Below are 27,450 nucleotides of genomic sequence, written 5' to 3' on the forward strand. Positions count from 1 at the left end.
AGCAGACAGTAGAGATTTTATGGTGCGGTGACTTCTTGGAAATATTGTACACTACACACTACGTCAAGAAAAGTCCTTAGTGAGAAACAAGGCTTCTTTTTTCCCCAGTTCACTTGAAGACAATTCAGTGCATCTTTGCTCATTGCTCATGGATAGCTAGTGTTAACACTTTTTTGTTTCTAAAGTAGTGAAAATTTATGTTTGAAGGCCAGCTGTGAGGAGGAAACTGGAGTTACATATCTTCTTCGTCCTCACTCACAGCTCCATTCGAGTTGCTGGCAGCATGTTCTGCCTGTTCCTTCATGTACTCGACTTTTATCTGCTCCAGTTCTCTCATCTCAGACTCCAGTTTTAACCTGTACACTCGGCGCCGATTTTGTAAAACTTTCATGGGAAACGGGTTCATGTCACTGAAGGCGATGTTCATCAGCTTCCTGGAAGAGAGCAAGCATATGAGCCAGAATTTTTAAAGGGTAGCTTGGACTAAGTAGACATTGGAGAGAGACTTGTGGGAATTCTGCATGCTCTTTTGGCTTCCCTCGCAAAAATGTGGCAGGATTTCTGAAAGAGGTTTGTCTTCCAGGGACAGAAAGTGTCACCCAGGGACCAAAGCTCTGGGTCTTCTCTGCAGTAGGCCCTCATCTTTCAGGCCACATAAGAACACCCTTAGATGCAGCTCTGTGTCAGACCAGTTTACTGGTTCCCTGCACTACTGTTCTAAAACAGTATTTCAAAATTTACTACTGGCATTTCCCACAATTCTTTTTCTGCTAAGGAAGGAACCTCTCTTCATTACAGAGGATTCTGGGGAATGTTTTAGGGTGAGCACAAGGCCAAGTCTACTGGACTATCACCAGGGCTGCCCCAAGTAATTTTGCCGCCTGAAATCATGGACAAAATGTTGCTCCTTTTATGTACTGCATTTGCAGTGGATTCTTAAACACTGGCAATGGGACAGCAACCTCCACTGCACCTAAGGCTCATTTAGGGGAACAAGGCAGGCCATGGGGTTCACACAGCTCTGTTTTCTAGTACTTCACAGCTGCATTGAGCCCCCCAGAAACCTCAGCTTGAGGTATCAGCCTTACTATGCCTAATGGTAAGGCCGGCCTAGTCTGCCACCCTCTGTGAAATGAGAATGCAATCTAGAACACACCCAATACTACCCAGAGGCTAAGCATTACAGAGAGGGAAATGAATTGTAGCAGGACATCTGTCCTTCAGGAAAACTGGTCAACCATTAATGATCTGCTTCCGAATAACCCCAGGATTTTCTGGAATAAGGGATTATTATATACAATAACATGGACCTATGTTTTAGATGTGCATGATACATTTACTGGTGATCAAGGAGAGGCAGGATTCACTTCAAAGCCCAAGGGTATATATAAGGAGGTATGCTTTTAAAGGAGTATTTGTTCAGTTTCTGTTATGTATTAGTGTATATAGTTTTCCCTCGGGTCCTCAGGTCCTTGACAGTTGTTTTAGGAGGGAACTTTAGGAGGGAACTTTGAATTATGTTTGATACATTGTTTGAGCCAGCCTCTATAAAAGCAGGCCGGCTCGGCAATGCAGTTCAGTTCTGTTCCAGCTTCCAAATAAAGAGCTGCTTTTGAAGAATCGCTGTGTCGTCTACCCACTATTTTACAGTTTCAGTGTTGCCTCAGGCATTATTTACACACACCGCATCATGTGGAAGCCACTTCCCTGTAGTGCTGCCCCACACAACGGGAGTGTGAACATTTCCCCATCTGATCAGCACCTCATACCCAGTGTTGCACATCAGTATGAGGGAAATGGCACCAGCATGTCTCTGTGTGTGAGAGAAAAGGGTTTCACTTTAGCCCTAATCTATCTGTACTTGGCTTGGTTCCTAGCTTCTGATTTGCCTCAGATAAATGCTGTTGCTTATTCCTGATTGTGCCTGCCTCAATCCCGGTTTTTTACTTTTCCCAGTTCTCTGAATGACAAACTGTCACCTGACAACCACAATCCCCATACGAAACACTTCCTGACATCATCCTTACCTGCCATCACAGATGGTTTTGGTAAAAAAACGCATGTACTGGTAAATTTCCAGGCTGTCCTGGATCCTCAGTATCGCTTCTTCGTTGTATTTAAATATTGCCAGAGCGTAACGGAATATCACCTGGGACAAAGAAAAACATGGCTGACGGGGGGGATGCCATAGGAGGGAGGCAGTTAGAGCCACACAGATGATAGAGGTAACATCACTGAGGCAGGAAGGAACAGGTTCAATAGACACATCGGAAGCCTGGCCTAAATGCCTGATTGCTCAAACATCTCTGCAGAGACTATCTATGAAGTGAGAATGTAGGAGGGATAGGAGGCAGGGATACTCTTACCTTAGTACCTTCGTAGAGAAAGGCATCCCATACCCTGAAGAGAATATCGCTAACAAGACTGTCTACAAATACAACCAAGAACCAATTGAAGGTCACCAGGCCCAAGTCGATTCGGTGCTGCTCCAGATGAGCCGTCAGCCTGGGAAGCTTCTCTGACAAGAAATCTTTAAAGACTCTTTGATCCACCTGGATTCAGCAAAACATCAATAAGAACCAATAACCGTACTTGAAAGGATGCTTTATCAGCACGTTCTCAGAGTCCTCCAAAATCACAGGGGTTAATTGTACTCGTAAACACCTGACCGATCTAACAAAATCAAACTTTCGACACGGCACAATACAGTCTACAACACACACAAGCTATGGTTATACTTTCTGCAGTGGAGGCAGAACCAACCAAAATCTGCTTCCACTGTGGTCACAAAATGATTTCTTGAGTGTAAAATATTTTTTGTTGACTCTCCTATAGATCCTGTGATACCAAAAAGGGATTTTTTGCCCCCCCCCAAATAAACACCTTAAAAAACCGGGTAATCCTATAATCCCATGGTACTGATGATCGCATTGGAATGGGCTACAATTGAATGGTTTGTGTGTAACTTTATGCCAAACTAGTTTGGGCTTTGGATTGTGTCCAAATTAGGCCACAGTGAAGGAGGAATTAATTAGTTTTAAGGACAATTTGATTTTTGACATCATGCAAACCACTGGATTAGGTGTGAAGTTCCATTATTTTGTCAAATAATCAACTGGCTAGATTTAACATGAATCACAAAACAATGTAAGCCAGGCCTATGTAAAGTGCGTTGGGATTTTTCCTCTAGAAGCACCACTTCCATCATAAAGATATACAATTCTTTAAAAACAACTCATTTTTCTTTCACCCATGACTATCCTATTGTATGGCTTAGTGGGGAGTCCCAGACTTACTTGAGAGCCAATTAGTGTGTTGCTGTAGTAATCTGGAGGCATTAGGTTTTCAGTGATATGAACTAGGAACCAGAAAGCGTTTTCTTCTTCCTCTAGAACCAGTAGTGCAATGGCTGCCAATCTGGGATGAATAAAGAGACACCACTGTTAAAGAAAGCAGGCAAGAATGGGAGGCAGATCTTATAGCTATGGCCCTTCAAGCTGGAAAATTCCCACAAGAGGAAAATGGCGAAGAAGCAAGAAGTTTCTTCTGAAACTTAACACTGCATGTGGTAAATAGGCACCCCACTTGTTAATGTAACTATAAAACAGGTGCCATAGTAGCTACCAGTTCTTTCTATGGTGCCCTGGCGGTTCTTTCTATGGTGTCTTGCAAAAGGTCTCAGTAAATATTCCTTCAAAAAGCTACAGCACACAAGAAACTATCTGATCTTCCTGGTCAGTTTCTGTTTGGACTGGCTTTTCCTGCACTGAACACTTTAACATTCTTAAACATGCTGCATGCACATATTTCACTGGTTGCCAGGACTGGAACATAGCTGCCAAGTCTCCCGTTTTTCGCGGGAAACCCCCGTAATTTAAACAGTTTCCCGCTGGCAGCCTGGATTGAAAACCCCCCCCCGTAAATCTCCCGGATTTCCTACCTGCCAGGGAGGCTCCATTTTGGGTCCTGGCGCCACCCAATTTCCGGTGCCCAGACATGGGTAGTGCGGCACCGGAAGTCACTTCTACACATGTCCGGACATACGTAGAAGCGACTTCCGGTGCTGCGCTACCCATGTCTGGGCACCGGAAATCGGGCGACTTCCGGTGCCGCACCGCTGCTGATCCTGCATTTTTCGGCGGGAGACTTGGCAGCTATGGACTGGAAACACACCGGTTCTGAACAGAGAAGAGATACAAATTGCTTCTCTCGACAAATGAGTGCAGAGTAAGCTGATGTAGGTGCCTTTCCCCCATTGACTGTGCGTAGCTGGCGGGGCAGCGGCAGTGCCCACATAATTTGTGGCCCCGTCTCTCTTTCAGTTGCAGCGGCCATTTTGAGTTATGCCACATGCCCCAAGGCAGCCATTTTCTCACTGGCGACCATGATACTCTCTCAACATTCCCAATATGACCATGACCCCTGGGCCCCAAAAAAGGTTGGCAACCCTTGAGTAAGAGCAGCTCATCTTTTCAGCAGCACAAGTGAAAATAGGCACAAGAAAACATTTGGCTGTTTGCATGGTTTCATGTACGCCTATATAGCTTTGTTAGAACACAGCAGTTCCAGTTGGAGTCATTGTCAAATACATCTCACGACTGTGATTTTTCACATTATACTTAGATTGTATAGGGAAGTTTTTAATGTTTGGTGTTTTAGCGTGTTTTTAATATTGTGTTGGGAGCTACCCAGAGTGGCTGGGGCAATCTGGTCAGATGGGGGGGGGTGTTATTGGGTTGTTTTTATTTTGATACTATATGTTTTGTTTTTTTATGTTGATCTTGTTCTGTGGACTACCCTGAGACCTCTGGGTATAGGGCGGTATATAAATTCAATTAAATAATAATAATAATAATAATAATAATAATAATAATAATAATAATAATACAGTGGTATCTTGGTTCTCAAACTTAATCTGTTCCGGGAGTCCGTTTGACTCCCAAAACGGTTCGAAAACCAAGGCGCGGCTTCTGATTGGCTGCAGGAGCTTCCTGCACTCAATCGGAAGCCGCGTCGGACGTTCGGCTTCCAAAAAACGTTCGCAAACCGGAACACTCACTTTCGGGTTTGCGGCATTCGGGAGCCGATGTGTTCAGGAGCCATGCCGTTCAAGTACCAAGGTACCACTGTAAATTATTATTATTATGACTGATTGGGTTATATATTTGACCCTAATATTTGTTGCAAACATAGAGTTTAAAAAGGTCGGCAATGAGCTAGCACCCCTTACCTGTTCAGTCCCTGGCAATAGCCAATGGTGGGATTTTGCAGCGAGAACGCAAGCAAAATCCTTCGGAGTTTGGGAAGATACTGGGAGGCAGGTGAACTGAAGTGCCTATTGTTGGTGAGCGTGCGAGGCAGATCCAGCTCAATCTGGCGGGAAGCTGGGTGCTCAGCAACTTCACACTTCTTGAGCAAGCTTTGGTAATGGCCAGGAGAGCGAATGTGCTGTACCCGCCTGCTCACAATCCATCTCCACACTCGTTGGCGGTGGTCTATTGGGACGCCACAGCGCAGCAAGCTCTTTAGCTCTGAGGAGGGAGTTAGTTCCCCAAGATTATTCCACCGGTCAGAGAGAGTTCTCTCCATGGCATCCTGGTTCAGGAGATTACTGGATTTGATCTCCAGAGCCTGGATTTTTGCCAGAAGCTTCCAGTCTGCAGCTTCGTACTCAGGAATCGTCATAAACCCATAGTCATCATACTGGCTGAACGGTGAAAAGAGAAGAATATGGGGGAAACATCAAGCTCCAGAGCTGTCAGATTGATTAAAGAGAAGTTAGTAAACTCTGAAACAATTATTATCATTATTTTAAAAGTATACATCTTGCCAAAGATCTCGGTGTAGTTGCCTTTTTGACAATGGGGGGGAAAGTAAGATAATGTACAGTTTAAGAATAATATAAAATGCTATCACCGACTGTTTGAAGGAAAAACCAGCTCATGTTTTCTTTTGCCTTTCCCTACTACAGTAACACACCAAAATCAAAAGGTAAAGGTAAAGGGACCCCTGACCATCAGGTCCAGTCGTGACCGACTCTGGGGTTGCACGCTCATCTCGCATTATTGGCCGAGGGAGCCGGCGTATAGCTTCCAGGTCATGTGGCCAGCATGACAAAGCCGCTTCTGGCAAACCAGAGCAGCACATGGAAACGCCGTTTACCTTCCCGCTGTAGCGGTTCCTATTTATCTACTTGCATTTTGACGTGCTTTTGAACGGCTAGGTTGGCAGGAGCTGGGACCAAGCAACGGGAGCTCACCCCGTCACAGGGATTCGAACCGCCGACCTTCTGATCAGCAAGCCCTAGGCTCAGTGGTTTAACCACAGCGCCACCTGGGTCAAAGGTAACCTAATAATGTAAGCGAGTCTACTCTCACCTCGCAGCCCCACAAGTGAAAATGTGCTTTTGTGGATTAAAAATAGGATGATCAAATAAAGCTTTAGCTGATAATCTGGCAATGACAGCTCACGGACAGTAAGAATATAAGGATTGTCAGATGAATCAGACCAATCTAGACCAACATCAAATTCCAGAAGCAGTGAGCCTGGTGAAAACAAAGAGCGCTACATCTATTTTAAACACACACACACACACACACACACACACACACAGCCATTACTTGATTGGGCTCAGATGTACAGGGATCATGGCTTCCTCCTTCACACCCCATTGAAGTGCTTCCTGGATGAGGCCCTTCAACATTTCCACATGTTCACTGGCAAAGTCCGGTAGGCCTTGCAGCTTCCGCAGAATCATCAGATACTTGCTCTCAATCTGGCAGTTGTGGGCTTGCAGGCGGGCACACTGGAATTTAAAAAAGCGAAAAAGCGTTGCAGTCAGAATATGACCATGGCTTCCTGTTGTCGTGTTATGCTCCCCGTCGCCTCAGAAGTAGCCACCAGCAACCTAAGGTGGGAGAGCTGAGGTTGGCTCCTATAAAGCTGGAGCACAAGCAAACACAAAGATTCACACCTCACATTCAACACACATTTAAAGCACTTTGACCCCCCCTCTCACCCCCAAATTCTGGGAATTTTCAGAGTGGTTTAAGAGCCAATTGGTTTAAGAGCCAATCTCTCCTCCCAAGGAACTCTGGGAATTGTAGCTCTGCGAAGGGAGAGGAATAGGGGTCTCCTAAAAATTATCAGCACTTTCAACAAACTACAGTTCCAGGATTCTTTGGGGGAAAGCTATAGGTGTTTGAAATGGTATAATACTGCTTTAGATGTATAATGCAGATGGGGCCTAAAGCACAAATGCTGGATTATTATTTTTTTAGACTGCTTTTTACCTTCATCAGTAGGGTTTTCTCTTTCTGTGCTACCGCGCTCCAGATTTTAGTAACCTGGTGGATTTCGCAGTTCAGAAATTGGTTCTGAATCTTGTACGCTTCTAAGTCATCCTGGCAAAAAAAGACAAGAGAAGATACGTAGAAATAACCTGTTGGCACAACTGTAATTTGTACACCCAATAAATTTGTTGGGTTTATGAAAGGACAAATGGTGTCCGACAGAAAGATGGGGGCAAGCTGTGTTGTTGCTGAACTCTTTCCATGGCCAAGGGCACTGGTGACAAAAAGCAACAGAAAGTCCTATTTTGTAGACAGATAGAAAACATTACATTCACAGAGAAAACCAGAACACTGTCTTCTAAGTGTAGTCATCTCCAACCTGGTGCGCTCCAGATGTTGTGGGCACCGTGATATTTTTTTTAAAGGAAACTGAATCCTCTGCTCAATATCATATTCCGGGCTGTTTCTTAAAGGAGCTGCTATGGTATTGTGGTGCACGCAGACTTGCCTCTTGCACACACAAAAATAAAACAGAGGGATAACATATCACCAAGGTGCAACTGTGGAAGGAGTGAGGTCATAATCGCCACCTCCTACTGTACCCAGGCCAAAGCATTTTGCCACCAGAGGTGGTGCCCGCTCCCAGGTACGGAAGCTGACGAGCCGAGCCATTACATTTTCCTTCAACACCAGGTATGAGATAGTACCTGAATCAACAGGACAGATAAGGGCCCCCAGGACAGTTTGTGTAGCAACAGAGAAGGGCTAAGGGGCTAAGGAGGCATTTACCTGGGGGCATTTACTGTTGTGCCGCCCCCAACACATTTGCTCCCCAAGGCTCTGCCCAATGGTAGGGCCGGCCCTGCCATTGCACCATTTGCCTCAAAGTACCTTCAAATGTTCAATCTCTTCCTGCTGCTTGTACAAGGTCTCCATGGGAATGGGGTCTGCCTCCCGAACCGAATCAGGCATGTCTCTGGCGAGTTGCTCCGTCAGCTTCAGGATGACTTGTTGCTTGGCCTGGTTTTTGTCCATCAGGAGCTGCACGTGGGCCTTCAGCTCCCCAATGTGCTCGTCCTTCAAAGCCAGGCCCTGCTCCAGCTCCTTCTTCTCCATCTCCAGCACTTCAACCTGTTTATTCAGCTCGGCAATCTGCCTCACTTTGTGCCGCACCAGCTCCAGTCTATCCTCCTCCTTTGCCGTGACCAGGTACCTGCAGGACTCTCGCTTCTCATGCTGGGCTGCTTCCAGGGCTTTGTGGAGAAGCTTAACCAGTTCCTGTAAAAGTAAACATTGGGGGGGGGGAGAGAACCCTTCATTTTCTTGTGATTCAACACTCAGCAATTTATTGTTTGCATATGGAGTGAGGTACATCGATGTAAATCAGTAGTGGCTAACTGCAGACCATCCAAGTGTGCCTGTTTTCCAGGGACAGTCCCGGATTTACAGAAGCCCCTTCTGGTTTCTGACTTGATTCCAGAATGTCCCGCTTTTCCTTAGGACATCCCTATTTTCATGTTGAAGGGTATGGAGCCGATGAGATAAGTAACTATGCAACCTTTAGAAGACACCTGAAGACAGCCCTGTACAGGGAATGTTTTTTATTAAAAAAAAGTTTAATGCTTTACTATGTTTTTTTTTAATATGTTGCAAGCTGCCCAGAGTGGCTGGGGCAAACCAGTCAGATAGGCGGGGTATAAATAATAAAATTATTATTATTATTATTATTATTATTATTATTATTATTAATTATTATGGAATAGGACGTCCCTATTTTTGTCAGAAATGTTAGCGGGTATGTAACTGTGGCCTTCCAAATGTTGTTGAAAAGAAAAGGAGGGGGAGAAGTAGTCATGGACATGAGGATGAATCGGGGGGGGGGCTGCTGAATAGAAGACAGAAGTGGCCTCAAAAATAGCATTGGCAACCAAGAGTGCTGAGCACCTGCTTGGGGTGGGAAGAGAAGCTCTGTGGGTTTAGCATGAGAGGAGTGAGGAGGAGTTGGCGACTAAGGTTTGAAAGGGGCGTACTCCAAGTACTACAAAGATATCAGAAAGCCAACACAGGCAACAGAATAGTTTATTTTACTTGATAAACAAATTACTACTTGTCTTACAGCTAATGAGAAATCCCCTCTGAAAAACTATTGCTACCATAAGTAGTAAGTTGCTGCGATACAGGGCCGTCTTAAGTATATCCGGTGGCGTGGTGCAAAGATCCCTCCGGTGCCCCCCCCGTTGCCGACCTTTTTACGGCGCTGCCGGCAGCTTTGCGGGGCTGGAGGAGGCGGGCAGTGGCTGGAGAGCGGCTCCTCCGGTGGGGAAGAGGCAGAGGCTCCGGGCGCGGCGCTGCTTCAGCGTGGTGGGCAAGGGTGGTGAGCTGGTGCTGGGATGCGCCGCGCCGAGCCTCCACCTCTTCCCTGGCACCCGTGCCATGGTGGCCAAGGCAGGTGGAGGCTCTGGCGCGGCATGGCAGAGGAGGGCGAAGGCAGTGAGCTGATGCTGGGAGGCGCTATGTGCAGCCTCCGCCTCTTCCCATGCGCCCTCCAGAACTTGGCACCCTGGCGCCCCACGCCACTTGCCTCTATGGGCAAGACGCTTCCGCTGGGACACCCGGGCTCACTTGGCCATGGCAAACACCAGGTGCCTATGGGCAAGTGGTCCTCTCTGCCTGCCCTACCTCACAGGGCTCCTGTAAGGATAAAATGGGGCCATCCCAAATAGATTAGAGAACATGCATATCTCAATGCCAGGATATACACTTTGCATGTGTAGATGCCAAAGACTCAGTTCCCAGCATCTCCATTTAAAGAGTCCTAGGAAGCAGGGCTGGGGAAAAGTCTCAGCCCAGGCTGAATCTACACATATATTTAAAAAGTTTAGAAATATATATGGAATTTGTCATCAGCTCACCATCGCCATCTAGTGTCACATTTGTATAATGCACTTAAAACACACTTTAAATGTTGTACTGTATTTGCAGCTGTATAGCTGAGCCCACAACATCCTAGAGAACCTCTGCACCAGTACTTGGCCCCATCTGCATTATACATTTAAAGCAGTATAAAATCACTTTAAGCAGTCATGTGTTTCCCCCAAAGAACCCTTTGAAGTATTGTTTGTTAAAAGTGCTGAGAATTGTGCCAGAGAGGTTTAACAACCCATCCCTCTGCCCAGGGAACTCTGGGAGTTGTAGCTCGCTGAGGAGAAAAGAGGTCTCCTCCTAACACCTCTCAGCACCCTTAACAAACTACTGTTGCCAAGAATTCTTTAGGAGAAGCTATGATTGTTAAAAGTGGTACGATACTGCTTTAAAGGAAGAGTGCAAACGGGACCTTAGACTAGATGAACCAATGGTCTGATTCAGTATAAGGCAGCTTTATAAGTCACACTCTGAACAACCTGGAGGAAGCGCAGGATTCCAAAGTGATCAGACATACATTTCTGTATCTGGAAAGGAAGGAAGAATGATGCATTTCTATCATACGAGGATGAACTTAATTTTCCATTCCAACTATAATTAGTGAGGACAGTAAGCCACAATGACTCTTCAGCTACAGTTCTGGAGGAAATTCCCAAGATTCAGAAAGTTGATGCTGTGCTGATATTCTAGAAGCACAACTGAAGCGTTAACTACAGGCTAGTTAAATGTGCAGTGATCTTGCACAAAATGATAAAAATCATAATCTACGAATTAAGAAGTTGAATAACTTACCAGTTAAAATTAGATGTATAAGAAGGAGGAAGCTGAGTTTGGCAGAACTTATAAAAATAGGAGATGAAAAGAGATGTTAATAGCGAAAGGTGGGGGGTAGGGGTATTTGTTGTATTTTGATGTTTTGTATATAATGATCAATAGTACATAAGGATGTATGAATGTTTATGTTTGAAAAAATTAATAAAAATTATATGGGGAAAAATTGAGATGTATAAGAAAAGTGTTTTCTTAGTTTGTTTGTGTTTTTAAAAAGACATCCTCAGGTTGTTTGATTTGACAAGACTTAGATACCAAATATGGCCGCCACCCGTCTTTCATAAAACAATCAGATTTTTGTTTCTCCGAGAATTCAGCTTATTTCAGAAACCTTTTGACAGCCTCACCATGAAAGAAACCTAAGAGTACCATTAGAGAATCAGCTTGTATTTCGTAATAGTTTAGATGTTCTAACTTCAGTTTTCCTCCGAAATATCAGGAACAACGTTTTCCTTCAGCAGTTGCACAGGAAATGCAGTTTTCAGCGGGGAGTCTGTATCACAGTCTGATGCAATCACTCAGTCTGTGACCCACTGTCATAATAATAATCCTATATAATAATGTCCGTTGTCCCTGCGTCCAGTTGTCCCGTGTGTCCCTGAGGTACTGCGCATGTGCCCCAGGGATACAGGGATTGGACAGCAGAGACTGCCCGCGCGCACTCTCCCCCCCCCTCTGCCTCCTCCAACCGCCGCTCCCGCCGGACACCGCCTCACTGCAGGGCACGTCAGGGAAGCGAGGGTGGAGGCCGGCGAAGGCCTCCTCGCAACCCTCCCTGGCCCGTGAGAGGAGCGGCGGTTGGAGGAGGCAGGGGGGGGGAGAGTGCACGCGTCCTTCCTGTCGGCGGCTGGGGGAGAGGAAGGAAGGAGAAAGCGCTCCTCCGTTCCTGTCCCCCTGCCGCCGACAGCAAGGACGGGTCCCAGGGTTCGGAGAAGCGCTGCACAAGCGCTTCTCCGAACCCTGGGATGTCTGCTTCCTGTCGGCGGCTGCGGGAGAGGAACGGAGGAGGAGAAAGCAGCGCTTTCTCCTCCTCCGTTCCTGTCCCCCTGCCGCCGACAGCAAGGACAGGTCCCAGGGTTCGGAGAAGCGCTGCGCAAGCGCTTCTCCGAACCCCAGGATTCTAGCGCCCGTTATTAAACGGGCTGAAAACCACTAGTATAATAATAATTTATTATTTGTACCCCGCCCATCTGGCTGGGTTTCCCCAGCCACTCTAGGCGGCTTCCAATTTCTTAAAAAAATACATTAAAATGTCACAGATTAAAAACAGGGCTGCCTTCATATGTCTTCTAAATGTCAGGTAGTTGTTTTTCTCTTTGACATCTGATGGGAGGGTGTTCCACAGGGCGGGTGCCACTACCGAGAAGGCCCTCTGCCTGGTTCCCTGTAGCTTTGCTTCTCGCAGTGAGGGAACCGCCAGAAGGCCCTCAGCGCTGGACCTCAGTGTTAGGCTTGTGTAGGATGGTGCCTCTGTGAGTTACTAGAGGGAAATCGGTTCTTCAAGCCATACTGGCAGTATCCCTCTTAGCTGTAACTCTGAACAGCTCTCCAGTACCTGGGCACAACCAACCACACAAGTATTCCAACCATTTTCCAACCTTGGTTCCACAACCATCTCTCTACCACAACCTAGTACAGTAAAGAGGAAACACACTATAGCTCTAGAATGACCCTCCTAATCTTCTTTTTGACTATTATGGACAGATACATAACCATACAAAAAAGAAGCCTTTTTTGGAAATGGAAAAGACATTTTGACAATATGCTGTATAACGATTAATAGTTGCGCACAGTTACTTTATTTTAAAATACAAAAGGCTGCAAAGAAAGGAGGGAAGTCAGCAAAGAACTGAACTTGAACTGTATATATGTAGAAGAAAGCTGTATTGTATATTTTGCCGAGAATGTTGAATGTTAATTGCTGTAAAGGGTTTTTTTGGGGGGGGGGGTACGGTAAATAGAAAATCAATAAAAATCATGTCAAAAAAATAAATAAATAGAATGACCCTCCTACCAGAGCGCAGAAAAAAGGCAATTCAGAAGCTGGACTTGGACACAGTATTTAGGTGCTAGAAGAGAAGACAAGGGTGTGTTTCCTTTCATAAAGGTAAAGGTAAAGGGGCCCCTGACCAACAGGTCCAGTCGTGTCCGACTCTGGGGTTGCGGCGCTCATCTTGCTCTATAGGCCAAGGGAGCCAGCGCTTGTCCGCAGACAGCTTCTGGGTCATGTGGCCAGCATGACAAAGCTGCTTCTGGCGAACCAGAGCAGCGCATGGAAACGCCGTTTACCTTCCCGCAGGAGCGGTCCCTATTTATCTACTTGCACTTTGATGTGCTTTCGAACTGCTAGGTGGGCAGGAGCTGGGACCGAGCAATGGGAGCTCACCCCATTGCAGGGATTCGAACCACCGACCTTCTGATCAGCAAGCCCTAGACTCTGTGGTTTAACCCACAGCGCCACCTGGGTCCCGTGTTTCCTTTCATAATACCTTCTAATGCAGTGTTCACCAACATGGTGCCCTCCAGATGTTTCGGACTACAGCTCTCATCAGCCCCAGCCAGCACATGTTTGGCCCTGCTCTTCTCTTGCCAACAACAGTAATACATGAGGCAGGAACACACCTTCTCGTACAATATTGTGACAAAATCAAAAGGCTTAATTAAGCACATTTCCCCAAAGATCAAAATGGTATGGTGTCTCCATCCATACCAAACACACATGTCAAGGGCAGGTCCAGGATTACCTTCTGAGATTTGACATCCTCTTCAAGGACTAAAATTTGGTGCTGAAGAGAAGCTGTTCTCCCATCTCTTGTCCCTTCAGCGAAGCAAGGGAGACTCCTGCTTTCCTTTTTGTCTTTCCTAACCGAAGGTGGCTTTAACCTTGACTTTGTATCCTTCTGCGTCTCTGTTGCGCCTGAGGAAGGAAAGAACACAGGACACTTCCCTGCTTTCCAGTGGTGGCACAGAATGTTTTGATCTGCGGTTACCGGTTATCCTATGGGGATGGTATGGACTGGCAACTTGTGTGTATTTGCAATAGCTAGATGAGGTGGGTGAGTGAGTGAGAAACGGATAGATGGACAAAATTTGAGTAAAAGAGAAAGCAATGTTCGATATTAGACAAGGCTTGTTTTACTTCTAACGAGTACATAAGCAGCACTTCTCGCCAGCAGACTGGAGGTAGGAAGAAGGGCCCGATCCATGCATTCTAGGTCTAGAAAATCCAGTACAGTGGTACCTTGGTTCTCAAATTTAATCCATTCCGGAAGTCCGTTCCAAAACCAAAGCATTCCAAAACCAAGGCGCACTTCCCCACCCATAGAAAGTAATGCAAAAGGAATTAATCCATTCCAGACTTTAAAAAACAACCCCTAAAAGAGCAATTTAAGATGAATTTTACTATCTAACAAGATCATTGATCTATAAAATGAAAGCAATAATCAATGTACTGTACTATAAAACAAGTAAGACAGTATTGTAGATGAGAAAAATTAAAATTATTATTATTTTCTTACCTGGACTGATGATAGTCATTGTTTGGATAGGGGGCTTTTATCCATTTCTGCAGTCACACAACTAATCAGTAGCTGAACTGGGTTCCACACAGTCACAAAAACAAATTAACCAAAAAAGTCTCAAAAACAAAAATGCAAAATAGCAAAAACTAAAGCACCAAACTTAATCTGTTCCGGAAGTCCGTTTGATTTCCGAAATGTTCGAAAACCAAGGCGCAGCTTCTGATTGGTGCAGGTGCCCCAGAAACAATAGCCTACAACCCACATGGGATGTTTGGCTTCTGAAAAACGTTTGAAAAGCGGAACACTTACTTCCGGGTTTTCGGCGTTTGGGAACCAAGGTGTTTGAGTACCAAGATACCACTGTACTGCATACTGGGCCCAGAATTCACACAGCAAGGCATTATAGAAATCTGAGTCAGAGGTTTTCTTTCCACGTGAAAGTTAGACATTTGCATCTATGGATGTATGTGCAAACGTTTTTGCAAGTTTGTGCTATCATGGCTCTATGCCCAGGTTACCTAGAAATGCTTAATTAAACCCTGATATTTACTCAAAATAAATCCCAGAGGCTTCAACGAAGGCTTTTGTGTTCATTTTCCCCAGTTTCTTCCTCACAGCTGTGCAGAAAAACCAGTGCCGGATTAACGTATAAGCTAAACAAGCTATAGCTTATGGCCCCACTCTCTTGGGGGGCCCAAAAAACTTTAAAGGGAAAAAAACCTGGATGTACATTTCCAAAATATAAGATAAAAAACCAATAAAATAAAACCTACATACAGCAACCGTGTTTTGTGTTGTGTAGGCTCCTATGATGCAAGTAATAGGCCCCGCCTGCTAGCCTGCTCCCTAAAATATCACTGGTTTGCTCATTTCTATATATAGGGTGCAAATGGCTTTAGATACCTATTAGGTCCATAAATTACCATTCAACATATTCAACACAAAAAAAAACAGCGACAATTTGTTGTTGACAAAGGATAGCTGGACATATAAAGGGCCCCATTACCTTCAGTAGCTTAGGGCCTCATCAAACCTAAATCCGGCCCTGAGAGTAACAAGTAAGCAATGCTATTTTTAAATGTTCTCACCATCATGCAGAAATAAATACCTGCGTCTTCTGCTTGGGTTTCTGCATGCTCTTCATCGGCTGTGTTTTCAAGGTCGTCTTGGATTCCCTCAAAACAAGGCATGCCACCATTGTCCCTCCGGCTCTGCCAGCTACCACAGAGATTATGCACTGTGTTCCTAGAAGCACAGAAGCACATGGGAATGGTTAGACAGAACCTGTGAATTAATAACAACGCTTAAATGCCGCTGGCGGTTTTTGTACACTCGTGCCACAAGGCAATATCTCCCTGCAACGACATCTAGTCATTTCCTAGTGATTTTTTCATTTAGTAGCCGTTGTTCCAAGGTTGCAAACTCACAGGACTTGAACTCACTTAGGGCCGGGTTCATACATGCATGCGCATCACCTGATGACTGTATCAGCACTCTTCAAATACAATGTCACTTCCTGGAGCTGGTTCACACGTTCACCAGTAAGTCACCAAGTGTATATTGATCATGTGTAAAGTCATAATTTGTGTTGCGTCCGCTTCATGTTGTGTCTTTTCAGGTTGCGTCCCGCGGCAACCCGGAAGTACCAGAATGGGTTACTTCTGGGTTTCGCTGCTCATGCATGCGCAGGAGCGCTAAATCGTGCTTTGCGCATGCACAGAAGCACCAAATCACACCATGCGCCTGCGCAGAAACTGCACTCTAGTTGCTTTGGGGGGGGGATACAGGCAGGCCTCCGGAACGGATCCTGTTCGTAACCAGAGGTACCACTGTAGAAAGATCGAGTGAGGTACAAGCATATGCGCAACAGAGAAATCTGCACAAAAACGTATAAAACTCAAACATTACAATTGAGCCTAAATATTCTATTTGAATATAATATGAACAAAGAGGAAGGTGCATGGGGAAATTCTTTGCTCCTGCACAATGTTTACTTCCCCACATTTTTGCTTCTGACTAACCTTGTTTCTCCGTGGTTGCTAGGGAGAAACAGCTGGTGGGTGGGGAGCACAATGTTTTCTTCAAGTCCTTCATGGACACAGAACCAGAGGTTTCTAATGTTGGAAGGGACCCTGAGGATCATCTAGTCCAGAGTTTCCCAAACTTAGGTCTCCTGCTGGGTTTTTTTGGGGGGGGGGGACTACAATTCCCATCATCCCTGACCACCAGCTAGGGATAATGGGAGTTGCAGTCCAAAAACAGCTGGAGACCCAAATTTAGGAAACCCTGACCTAGTGCAACCCCCTGCAATGCAGGAATATGGTTGGAAACAGGGTGTTTAGCTAGAGGGGTCCTTGATCTGATGCAGCACAGCTTTCCTTAAGTTCTTATGCAACATCTGTGAGTTTATTGAAATAGTGATTGAGCCATAAATGCTTACAAGAGTTGATCAATGCAAGTTGTGCACTTTCAAGACTTTTCCTTTATCTATATATATAAAAATGTAAAAAGGATGTGGGTGTATTTCCACTTTTCACCAAAACCGCTTGACCGATTGAGGTGAAATTTTGACACAACATCACATGCGAATGTCTGAAGGTTATAGGAAAGTTTGCTAAGACAGATGTCACACCTCCGCCAGGTAAAAACCCCAAAAAACCCTGTTCCAGAACGTACCACTCAGCCAAAAGTGCATGCTGGGAAAAGAACCAGGTTACAAACCACCGCCCTCTAGCGGCGGCTACACTGGCACTGCACCTATAAAACCTTCCCTCTCAACAGCACCTTGGCTCCCGTTTATATACTAGGCCGAAGCCTTTACAGACTAGGTCAAATGGAGGTACTGCCTCGCCTGGGTGTGGGTTGGGGGGAGGAGGGGATGGGATAGGTCAGGACATGGTGGGACCAGTCACAGGGATGAGCCGGGAGTGGGGGGAGAAGGGGGCGTGATACGTCATGGGTCAGGACAGGGGGGGGGAAATCACAGGGATAAGCCAGGGGGTGGGGGAGGAGGGGGGAATCACAGGGATAAGCTGGGGAGGGGGGAGGGGGCGGGATACGTCATGGATCGGCACAGGGTGGGGGAAATCACAGGGATGAGCCACAGCAACACGTGGCAGGGCCAGCTAGGCATTTAATAAAGCTAAAATATACATTTAAGCATATTAATAAATTTGCTCTTTTTTTTAAAAAAAAGTATAACGTCACCTTCCATAACAACATTTCCCCCCTCTATAGCGACACCCATGCCTACAGCTGGGTTCTTCTTCCCTGCCATCTGGTTGGCTCTCGCCTTTCAAGACTCAGGACACAAAGGAGCATTTGTTAGCCCTCGAGATGTCAAAAAGACTCTGCTGTTAGTGGTGCAACAGACTTAACACAGCTAGTTTTCAGGAATTGAAAAGAGATAAAAAAAAGTTACTGTATTTCAATCCAAGGATGCTTGAGGGAGATGTTCTGAAGAGCGTGAGAAGGCTGTAGAGGTGCTGGGAGAGAGGCTGCCTTCAGGCCAACGACATCCGTGGGGGTTTTCACAGGGGGCAAAAACTCATGTTCTGCCTCTGCTATGGAGGGGAGAAACAAACAAACGAGCTGCAGCATCATCAGTGGGATTCAGACACACCCAAGCTAAAGTGGGATTCAGACACACACCCAGCAGAGAGAGAGAGAGAGAAAGAGAGAGAAATGCTATCAGTGCATTCTCTGTTGTCTATTACACAAATACTGCCACCCATTTGGGGCAAATGAGATACCCATTTTGGCTGACTTTTAAGAAGCATTTGTGCAACCACTATGGAGAACTAGGCTAGCCTTGGGCGGAGTGGTCAACTTCAAAAATTCTCACATGCCCAGGACTGGAAATGAGCAGGCAGGCGCTGGAGGATTCTACTTTTGATAGATCCAAATAACTGCTGGCGTGTTTTTTAAGCGGACAGCAGCCATTGCCTTCACCATAGCATGCCTCTTATGGCATCCAGAGGTGGGTCTTTGTTTCCCCCCCCAGAAGGCACAGCTATAATCTGAGGGCATGTTATTCACATTTGCGGCTTAAAATGCAGTGAGGTCATTCCCCAGCCTGTGCCCTGCAGCATTTCAAGCTACATTTGCATGGAGTTGTTTGCATCCCAGATGAGGCAGGAATGTCTTCACCTGATGCAGGTGACCTCTTTCTCCATCCCTGCAACCCCCCCCCCCCATCTGCACTTGTGTGATGGCTATTAGGGTGTGCTCACATTAGTACTTATTCCACATCAAGTTTTCTACAGTATTTGGACTGAAGCTGGTTAAAAGCAAGCAAGCAAACACACACACACACACACACACACACACACACCCCAAACAGGAGTATTCGTTAAGAAACTACAGGATCAATATGGTTTATGGCATGCGACTGCAGCTTCAAAAATTAGCAGAGAGAGTGTGCTGGATGCAGACTAAGCACAGCAGCAGTGTGAACGTAGACACAGACATGCTTAACTAGTTGTCAGTTGCATTAAACTCTGTGGAGCTTACTTCAGAGTAGATACATGAAGGTTTGGGCTGAAGCCTGCATAGCATTGTCTCCATTCCAGAAAGCTGTCCATCAAAATTACAGGCTTTGGTTTCTTTGCATGCCAGAGTATTCTCCTTCCTTTTTTGTGCTGTTTTGCTCCCAGTCCCTAGATTGTAAAAGGTATTGTTCTACTGTCCGGATCCCCCCCCCCAATGGAAAGTTGTCCTGCTGTGTTTAGTCACCCGTGGCAACTGATACGCCCTAGCCCAGTAGCCTGATCCAGTCACCCAAGCATTTTTTTCTGTGCCCTTATCCCCAGACCCCACCAATTTTTGGCAGTAACAGCAAAAGGGGGGGATAGAGATGGCGATAGCATGAGTGAAGCGATATAAACCTCTCTGCCAGTCCAGCACCCTGACGGGGATCATAGCTGTCAACTTTTGGATTTAAAAATAAGGGACCAGCAGCCTCACCTGTCCCAGGGACAGTCTACAGCAGGCACGTCCAACAGGTAGATCGTGATCTACCGGTAGATCACTGGACGTCTGTGGTAGATCACTGGCTCCCCTCAAAGAAGCTCAACAACTTTGACTCCCCTAAAAAAGCTCAACAACTTTGACCTGAACCCCTAAAAAACGGGCTTTCCTCCCTAAAAAAAGCTCAACAACCTGAACCCCGCAAAATGGGGTAGATCACTGCCTCTTTTTAACTGTGAGTAGATCACAGTCTCTTGAGAGTTGGCCACCCCTGGTCTACAGTATATCTAACAATCCAGGATAGCAGCGGGAAACGGAGCCAGAATAAGGGAATTTCCAGCCATAAAAGGGAAGGTTGACAGCTATGATGGGGATACTAATCTGCCCCTCCCTGGTCATCCCATTTATCATAAGATGCTCCTCAGCTGATCTGCATGAATCAGCTGAGGAGAGGAAGCTGTGTCTTGTGTGTGCTGTGCATGTACTACTTGGGGATACAGCCACCACTGGAGAGTTTTCTTAGGTTGAATGCGGTCCTCAAACTAAAAAGAAGTTAGCAAACCCTGCTTTAGCACTTAGGCTGATGTTGTGCAATTTGTGCACAGTGAGGAAGCAGACTCTCTCTCTCTCTCTCTCTCTCTCTCTCTCTCTCTCTCTCTCACACACACACACACACACACACACACACACACACACACAAACACACACTCACAAGTCTCAAACCTATCAGAATTCTGTTTGCATTAATATTTATAGGATCAAGCCCTGCTAAATGGCTGAATTTATGCAGCACCAACTAAACCAGCACTGGTGAAATAATCCTGTCCCCTGGGGCAGGGGTGTGTTGGGGGCAACACATTTGCGCTGCTGCTACTTACTATTGTTAAGCGTGGCATCATTCACACAGGGGAAATCTGTGTCATCTTCTGCAGAACTTCTAGTCTGGTTACTATAGAACTCCCAGCGTTTTATCTGCAACTGCTGCAACCAGTATATCATGGTCTGTTTGTCGACAGCCTAAAGTTCAATTTGGGGGAAAAAAAATAAATACAGGATCTGTGTAACTCAAGGAGTTGCCTACAGATACAGCTAAATTCCACAACAATAGACTTCAGCGACAAACCCAACCTCATCAGAACAGACCATGGACTTACCAAAATCCAGTATAATTGGGGAGGTTTTGACGCAGTGGAAGTTCGGCTTCTCTGTGCAAGCGCAGAGGCCTCATCAATGAAGCATGGCCTAGTGCAGCGGTTTCCAAACTTTCCGCCCCATGGACCACATGAAAATTGCTGAGTTTTGGCAGGCTACTTAATGCTTTTTTGCCTATTGTAACCATTGCAATTTTCTGTGCTAGATGCCGAATGATTTTTAAATTGTGTTTCGATTGCTTCTTTTGCTCCTTATATATTCTACTTCGTTGCATTCACTAAATCCAAATTGTAATGCAATAAAAAAAACAAATAAAAGTAGCAATCAAAATACAGTTAAAAATTGAATATGAATATTCAGTGTAGTGGATGTGCCATCTCCCATCATCAACCACTAGTGCCTAAACTGAGGAACTCCTTGTTGAAAAGACGTGGCCGGCATTTGAACTGACAAAAATCTAACCCCCCAAGCCTTTAGCAAGAGGGGAACCAGGTGGGACAGTCTACCATGTCTGCTTGTGTGTGTGTGTTTTTTTTCACTTACGAAACAACGGCTTGCTCTACACAAAACAATAATCCATGGTTTGTTTCGGCATGCGGTTTTTCTGAACATCCAAACCCAGATTAGAAGACTAACCATGGTTTCTGGTAACAAACCACAATTTGAAGCCATGGCTTGTTGGCAGCTTGTGAACTATGGCTTGTTTTAACTACAAACTTAACAGCCGTGCTCAGCCATGGCTTATCAGGACACCCCACCACAGACATTTGCCAAGCTACAGAGGCATTTGGCAATAGTGGCTGGGAAACAAACCGTGGCTTGTTTAATCGTCTGCTAGACAACTTGTGATCTGTTGAACAAACCATGGTTGCATGTTATGTACAAATGCATCCAATGTAAAATGCCATGTACACTGAGTGTGCTGTCTAAAATGATAATAATGTACAAGAAAGTCTTCCCCACCAACACTCAGCAAAAGTAACATACTTGTATTGTTTTAATAATCTTTGAGGCAGAGGCTGCTAATGGTCTCGGGAGTTCAGGATACTGCCAGGAATCATTATTGTTGTCTTCTGCTTAAAGAAAAAAATCACTAGGAAATCATGTTTAAGGCAATTTCCCGAAGACAAGAGCTTTCTTCTTCTCATACTGTGAAGAGAAAATTGTGAAGTTCGTGCAACCCAAAGGTTCCAACTCTACTCAGACATTCCTTATCTTCTGCCAATATATATAAAAAAATGGGATCAGTATTTAAACGTGGCTCTGTATTAATGAAATGCATGCTAAGTTTATTATTATTATTGTCCTCCAAGAGTGCAGCCAAGAACCATTAAATGTCAGAACAGGAGAAGATTGGGATTCTGGTTAACTGAACATTCAGTTACAATTGGATGTAGCTGTGTAAACTACACCAAGATAATGCTGGCTTCTCAATGGTGATGGTGATAGTGATGTTAAAACATGTGTTAAATGGAGCAAACGATGTTTACCTCTCCTGTATATAAATGCTCCCAGTTCTTTTAACACAATAGTAAAACACTGATTATAACTTGTCCTAAATTCCTATAATTCAGGAAATTCACGGCTGAAGACTCGATGCGTTTGGGGGTTTCAGCTCTGTGGAAACCCCCAAACGCATTGAGTCTGCAGGACAAGGAATCCAAATAATTTATCCGCCAACACTAGTACGGCTGGTCTGCCTTTGTTTCCATGCTTTCAAGTTGGGCACAAAGGGTAGATCCCTGCCCGAGATCCCTTTAGGTCACCATATGAGCTCAAGTCCCATTGCATGCCCCCAACTACAACATGCACATTTCCCCACCACTAGCCCAAACCAGCCATGTATTCCACATACCTGAAGGATAAATGTTTTGCTGGGGGTCCTGATTTCAAAAACGCCCTCTTCTGCTCCCACCTTAAGATCAAAGCTAGCGCTGGATAGCTCTATGCTCCCCAAAGGGTTAATGTCCTGTGCTGTCCTGTAGTAAAGTAAGTGGCATTTGTTTTCATCGTAGAAGAACCAACGCGACTTCCAGGTCTTGATTGGGGCTTTTGCAGAAAATTTATTTAAATAGCCACAGAGTTGTTTCTTGGGGGTTTCCCTGCCAGGTTTCAGATCCACATTTTCCCTGAAAGGAGGCCCATCTCCTTCTAGGGTGCAACTGATGCCACTCTCAGTATCCTCTACTTTTCCCTCTTCGGGTTTATTGGAAGTTCCGACCGCAAGGCAATCTCTGCTCTCAGAATCCGGCTCCATACTCCACCGCAGGCCAGATCTCGTGTTGCTGGAATGCAAACAGCAAAAGGCAAAACAGCCCAAGAAAAAGTTGCTGAGAAAATAAGCATATACTACATGCATGTAAGTCCCACAGTTCAAGATATCTGCTGGTTAATAGAAAGACGCGCCTCTTGGCAAACTTCCTTCCACAGCCCAAAGCTGACAAGCACTTCTACTTCTCCAAACAGCTGCCTCACACGTACAGAGGTCATCGCGCGACTCACATGACAATGGAGACAAACCACAAGCAACGAGTGTGTGAAAAAAAATACAAATGGGTCCAGGAAATTAGCCTGCTTGCAGATGGGCTGGTTTCCACCTCTGTTAAATATCTGCTGGTCAGAATTTCCCATTCCTAAATGGCCCTAAATGGTCTTGGTCCAGTATACCTGAAGGAGCGTCTCCACCCCCATCGTTCTGCCCGGACACTGAAGTCCAGTGCCAAGGGCCTTCTGGCGGTTCCCTCATTGAGAGAAGCCAAGTTGCAGGGAACCAGGCAGAGGGCCTTCTCGATGGTGGCGCCCGCCCTGTGGAACGCCCTCTCATCAGATGTCAAAGAGAAAAACAGCTACCAGATTTTTAGAAGACATCTGAAGGCTCCCCGTGTTTAGGGAGGCTTTTAATGTTTAATAGATTATTTTATTTCATTTTTCTGTTGGAAGCTGCCCAGAGTGGCTGGGAAAACCCAGCCAGATGGGCGGGGTATGTATAAATAAATAAATAAATAAATAAATAAATAAATAAATAAATAAATATTATTATTATTATTATTATTATTATTATTATTATTATTATTATTCTTCCTGGAGTTGCTTGGGTAGCTTACCAGTATATAATGCCATTAATGTGCACAATGCCACTTTTCAGCCACATACTGTCAGTTGTGGGGGTAAGGCTGCCCTTGAAAGGCATCCTGAAACTTCAACTGGTTCAAAATGCCTGTTTCCTGGGGCCGGGCTGATGCATATAACTCTGCTGTTGTCCCTCCCACCCCCAATTGCCTTCCTCTTAATTTCCAGGGCCACTTATGGGAGCTGATTCTTAAGCATTAAACAGCTCAAGACTGATGCTTGAAGGAGCACCGTATCCCATATATGTATATGCCTTCCTGTGAACTTTGATCAGCATCAGATATCCTGTTCCTAAACTCAAGCGCAGCAGGTGGGAACAAGGAAATGTTTTTCCAGTTGCTTCGGAATGCCCTCCTTACGGAAACCAAACTAGCTAAGGACATTAAGATTATTTCTGGAGGGACTGTGGCTGGCCGAGTAAGAAGCCGAGTAAGAACCCAATCACCAATTGGGTAATTTTGCTGCAGGTTTACTGAGGTTTTCCCAGCTGCTGCTTTTATTATAATCCTGCTGCTTTGATTTTACTGCTTTGGTTGCATTTTGTTGTTTCCCTTTTGATAGCTTTAAATTTTACATGTTGCTAGCTGCCTTGAATCACCTAGTTCAGGGGTTCCAGACTCTGGTCTGTGGACCACAAGCTTCATTCAGGCGATCCATGGCCTGGCCACTTTCAACATCCCCACTGATATTTAGCTGTATTGTTTTTTCATTTCTTATATTGTATTGTCTTGTCTTTCCATTTGCTTTCTGTGGAATGCAGGCTGCGATACAATAAAATAAGATGCAAGACGGAAAAGCAGCAATAAAAACCATGACTGAAACCACGCAGCATTGAGCACATTACAATTACTGCACCAAAGTGCACAAGCATGGGCAGTGTGTATGGAGGTCCGGGGATGCCCAGACGACAAGACCCCTCTCTCGACTTTACTGATATGGTTTCAAAGGAAAGGAGAGCAACACTTTTGGCACCAGCTTGGCTGCAGGAGTTGCCAGAAGGAGGCGTACAAGGTACCATCCAATCATTTTAAGGACTCTGTAACGGATTAGCCCCAGGATGGAAGATTTATTACACCCTGGATTAGAAAGAGTTAATCCACCTCCAGCTTAACTGACAGCGCATCTTTAGGAGGTGGGAAGGTGCCCGGTTTAAAAGTTTTGGCAGTTGGAAGAGGAAGAGTGGGAGTGTGGTGACGAAGAGGGAAGAAGAAGGGTGTGGGGCCAGGATAGTGGTGGTTTAGGTTAGGCTTAGGATAACTTGATGTTAAAGCCTGACAGAGTTAATGTATAACTGTAACTAAGCTTGTAAACTTATGCATCGTTAAGAAAATAAAAACCTATGTTCTCAAGAAAATAAAATTCATCTTCTTTTTGTGCCAAAGAGTATCATCTTGGTTATTCCAGCAGCGTATTAAAACTCACAGAGGTGGAGACTCAGAAAAGGGCAAAACTTACCTAAGGAAAAGGGGATAGTTTGTGTCCTAGAGTCACACAGGAAGGGCAGTATGGTGAAAACCTAGAGTGCCACAAGTTTGCCAGGCCAGGGTGATATGACAGGCTGATACAGAGAGGGGATCTGAGTTGAGGGAGTCCCTGCTCTGTAGGCAAGAGGTTGTTCATTCAAATAGCCCTGAGTGTTTGTGAGATCAGGCCACGAAAGCTGGCATTAGACTCTCTTTACTGAGAAGCCCAGAACTGAGGGGTTTATTTTAAGGCGTAAGGAATTGAGTGGGGATTGCTTTACCCCTGTACCCTTTCATCCCATAATTTATTGACAGCATCGGAGTTTTGTTGCAGACTCCACTCCAGATTTGTGTAAGTAGGGCTCAGTCTTTTCTTCTCCCCAAAGTATCCCACAAGGCAGCAGAGGTTTAGGATCAGAGTTTTCCTTCTCCTAGATGGGCTCCCTTCCCAGGTGGATGAGTCCCATCTGCCCCTCACATCCCTCCACTGCACCTGCAGACACTGTCTTCTTGATCCTTGGGCCTACTATTGGTTTTATCCACTCAATCCACCAGAGCTTTCTTCACATGCAGGAGAAATCCCTAACTGACTGAGAGTTTGAGACCTGGTTTGGTTGGCCAGAGCCAGAGCCATTTCCTGGGGTGTGGCTGCATCCTAACAGCTTCTACTGGTAGGAGCCACAGGTAAGCACCGAGTGCAGGGTGGGGACCAAAGGCGGACAAACTACTCAAAGAGGACCATGACATGTCTACCGGTAATACATAGGAGCCAACTCTTAGGGGCCAAGATCCCTTTGGCCTCCCATAAAATATTTGAGCCCCCCCCCCCCGGTTGACGGGCATTGCCATTCAAATGTCAAGTGTCGCATCATATGGTTGATTATGCAGGGCAGAGCTTACCTGCCCGCCCGCCCATATTTTATTCAAGTTGGCACCCCTGGTCCAATAATATTATCCGTTTAATGCAAAAAGGAGGTGTTGCGGAAGCTAAGAAACAAAAGCACTTACTACAGCCACAAAACGCCTATGAGAGTGATGGGATAAAATGATGGGTGGGGTGAGGAGGTGTCTCAAACAAACAGCTCAGCCACATTAGCTCTCAGTAACCTACCCCCTTTGCCACTGCCATTGGTTAACAAAAATATACAGCGCAGTTTCCCTCACCTATCACCGCCACAGGTGCCAACTCCCTGGGTACCCCGAGCACCCACAAAATTCCCCATGAAGGGGCTGGGCACCCACAAAGTTCAGGGCCTGTGCCATGCACACATTGCATGGCACCCATGTCTCTGGGCAACCCCAGTCACAGGGCCAAGATCAGATCAGATCAGAAGAATCTTTATTTGCATCAGCCATAGCAATAAAATAAAATAAGATGTAGTGAAGACAGAGGTAAAAACTTAACTACAGTACAGTATACAAAATACATTTTGGAGGTTTACATCAATAATCAAATAATAGAACTTATTCTAATTGCCCCCGCTAAAAACCTTGCATTTCTTTGCTGTCTCCTGACGCGGGCCGGCACTCCTGCCGGTATCACAGTACCTCCATGCTGCACCTGTTGAACTACCCAGCGCAGTCCTTCAAGTAAGAAAAGTGGCGTCGCTAAGGGAGTTGGGGGGAAAAACCAACCCACTCTCAACAGAGAAGGATAGCATACGCGTAAAGAAAGTACTGTACTGTATACCCAAATTTGCCCAAGCAACCAAGTCACTCTTTCAGCTCTTATCTTCACTCACCCTCCGAGCGGACTTCAGCAGAAGCAGCTGCGCCTGCAAAGAGCCCGATCCGCTTCCTGATCAAACGGCAGCAAATGTTATGGTGCAAGGATCGAGCCAGCGAGCAGCGGCTGTTTCCTGGTCGGTTGGGGCGGGGCGGTGCCAGGCAGTCCCGGCATGGCGAGCCGCGAAGGAGCGGAAAGCAAAACAACAATGCATTCCGCCGCTCCGCGTTTGGCGGGGGAAGCGGGAAGGCGCGCCTTGCCGTGTGTTTCTCCAAGAAATATTCCACGTTCTTGCCCGAGGCGAGGACGATTTTTCCCCCCTGGAGAGCTCGAAAGTTTGCGGCTTATTTTGCGACTCTAAGCTGGTCCTAATAATACGTGGCTGTAGGTTTCCTATCCACCCCCCAACCCGGTTGCCTGCGCCTATTTTATTTTATTTTTGCTTA

General features: G+C 45.7%; 1 protein-coding gene across 2 annotated transcripts; it reads right to left on the reverse strand.

The window, feature by feature from the left end:
• On the reverse strand, nucleotides 1-27,155 carry TBC1D2 (TBC1 domain family member 2). Of its 2 annotated transcripts, none has more exons than XM_060269062.2 (14): nucleotides 27,021-27,155; nucleotides 22,542-22,971; nucleotides 20,413-20,551; nucleotides 17,988-18,126; nucleotides 15,675-15,811; nucleotides 13,790-13,962; nucleotides 8,184-8,570; nucleotides 7,293-7,403; nucleotides 6,621-6,805; nucleotides 5,231-5,707; nucleotides 3,297-3,417; nucleotides 2,367-2,552; nucleotides 2,028-2,149; nucleotides 1-434 (listed from the first exon to the last, which is right to left on the reverse strand). In XM_060269062.2, exons 2-14 carry the CDS (start codon nucleotides 22,941-22,943, stop codon nucleotides 233-235), a joined length of 2,781 nt encoding a protein of 926 aa, XP_060125045.2. In that variant the 5' UTR covers nucleotides 22,944-22,971; nucleotides 27,021-27,155; the 3' UTR covers nucleotides 1-232. The 2 variants fall into 2 exon arrangements, with proteins under 2 accessions (XP_060125045.2, XP_060125044.2); XM_060269061.2 differs by having other exon boundaries at nucleotides 17,988-18,129.
• Between the last annotated feature and the right edge of the window lie 295 nt (nucleotides 27,156-27,450).

This window comes from Zootoca vivipara, chromosome 15 (genome assembly GCF_965207765.1).
Source record: "Zootoca vivipara chromosome 15, rZooViv2.hap1.1, whole genome shotgun sequence".
Lineage (NCBI taxonomy): Eukaryota > Metazoa > Chordata > Lepidosauria > Squamata > Lacertidae > Zootoca > Zootoca vivipara.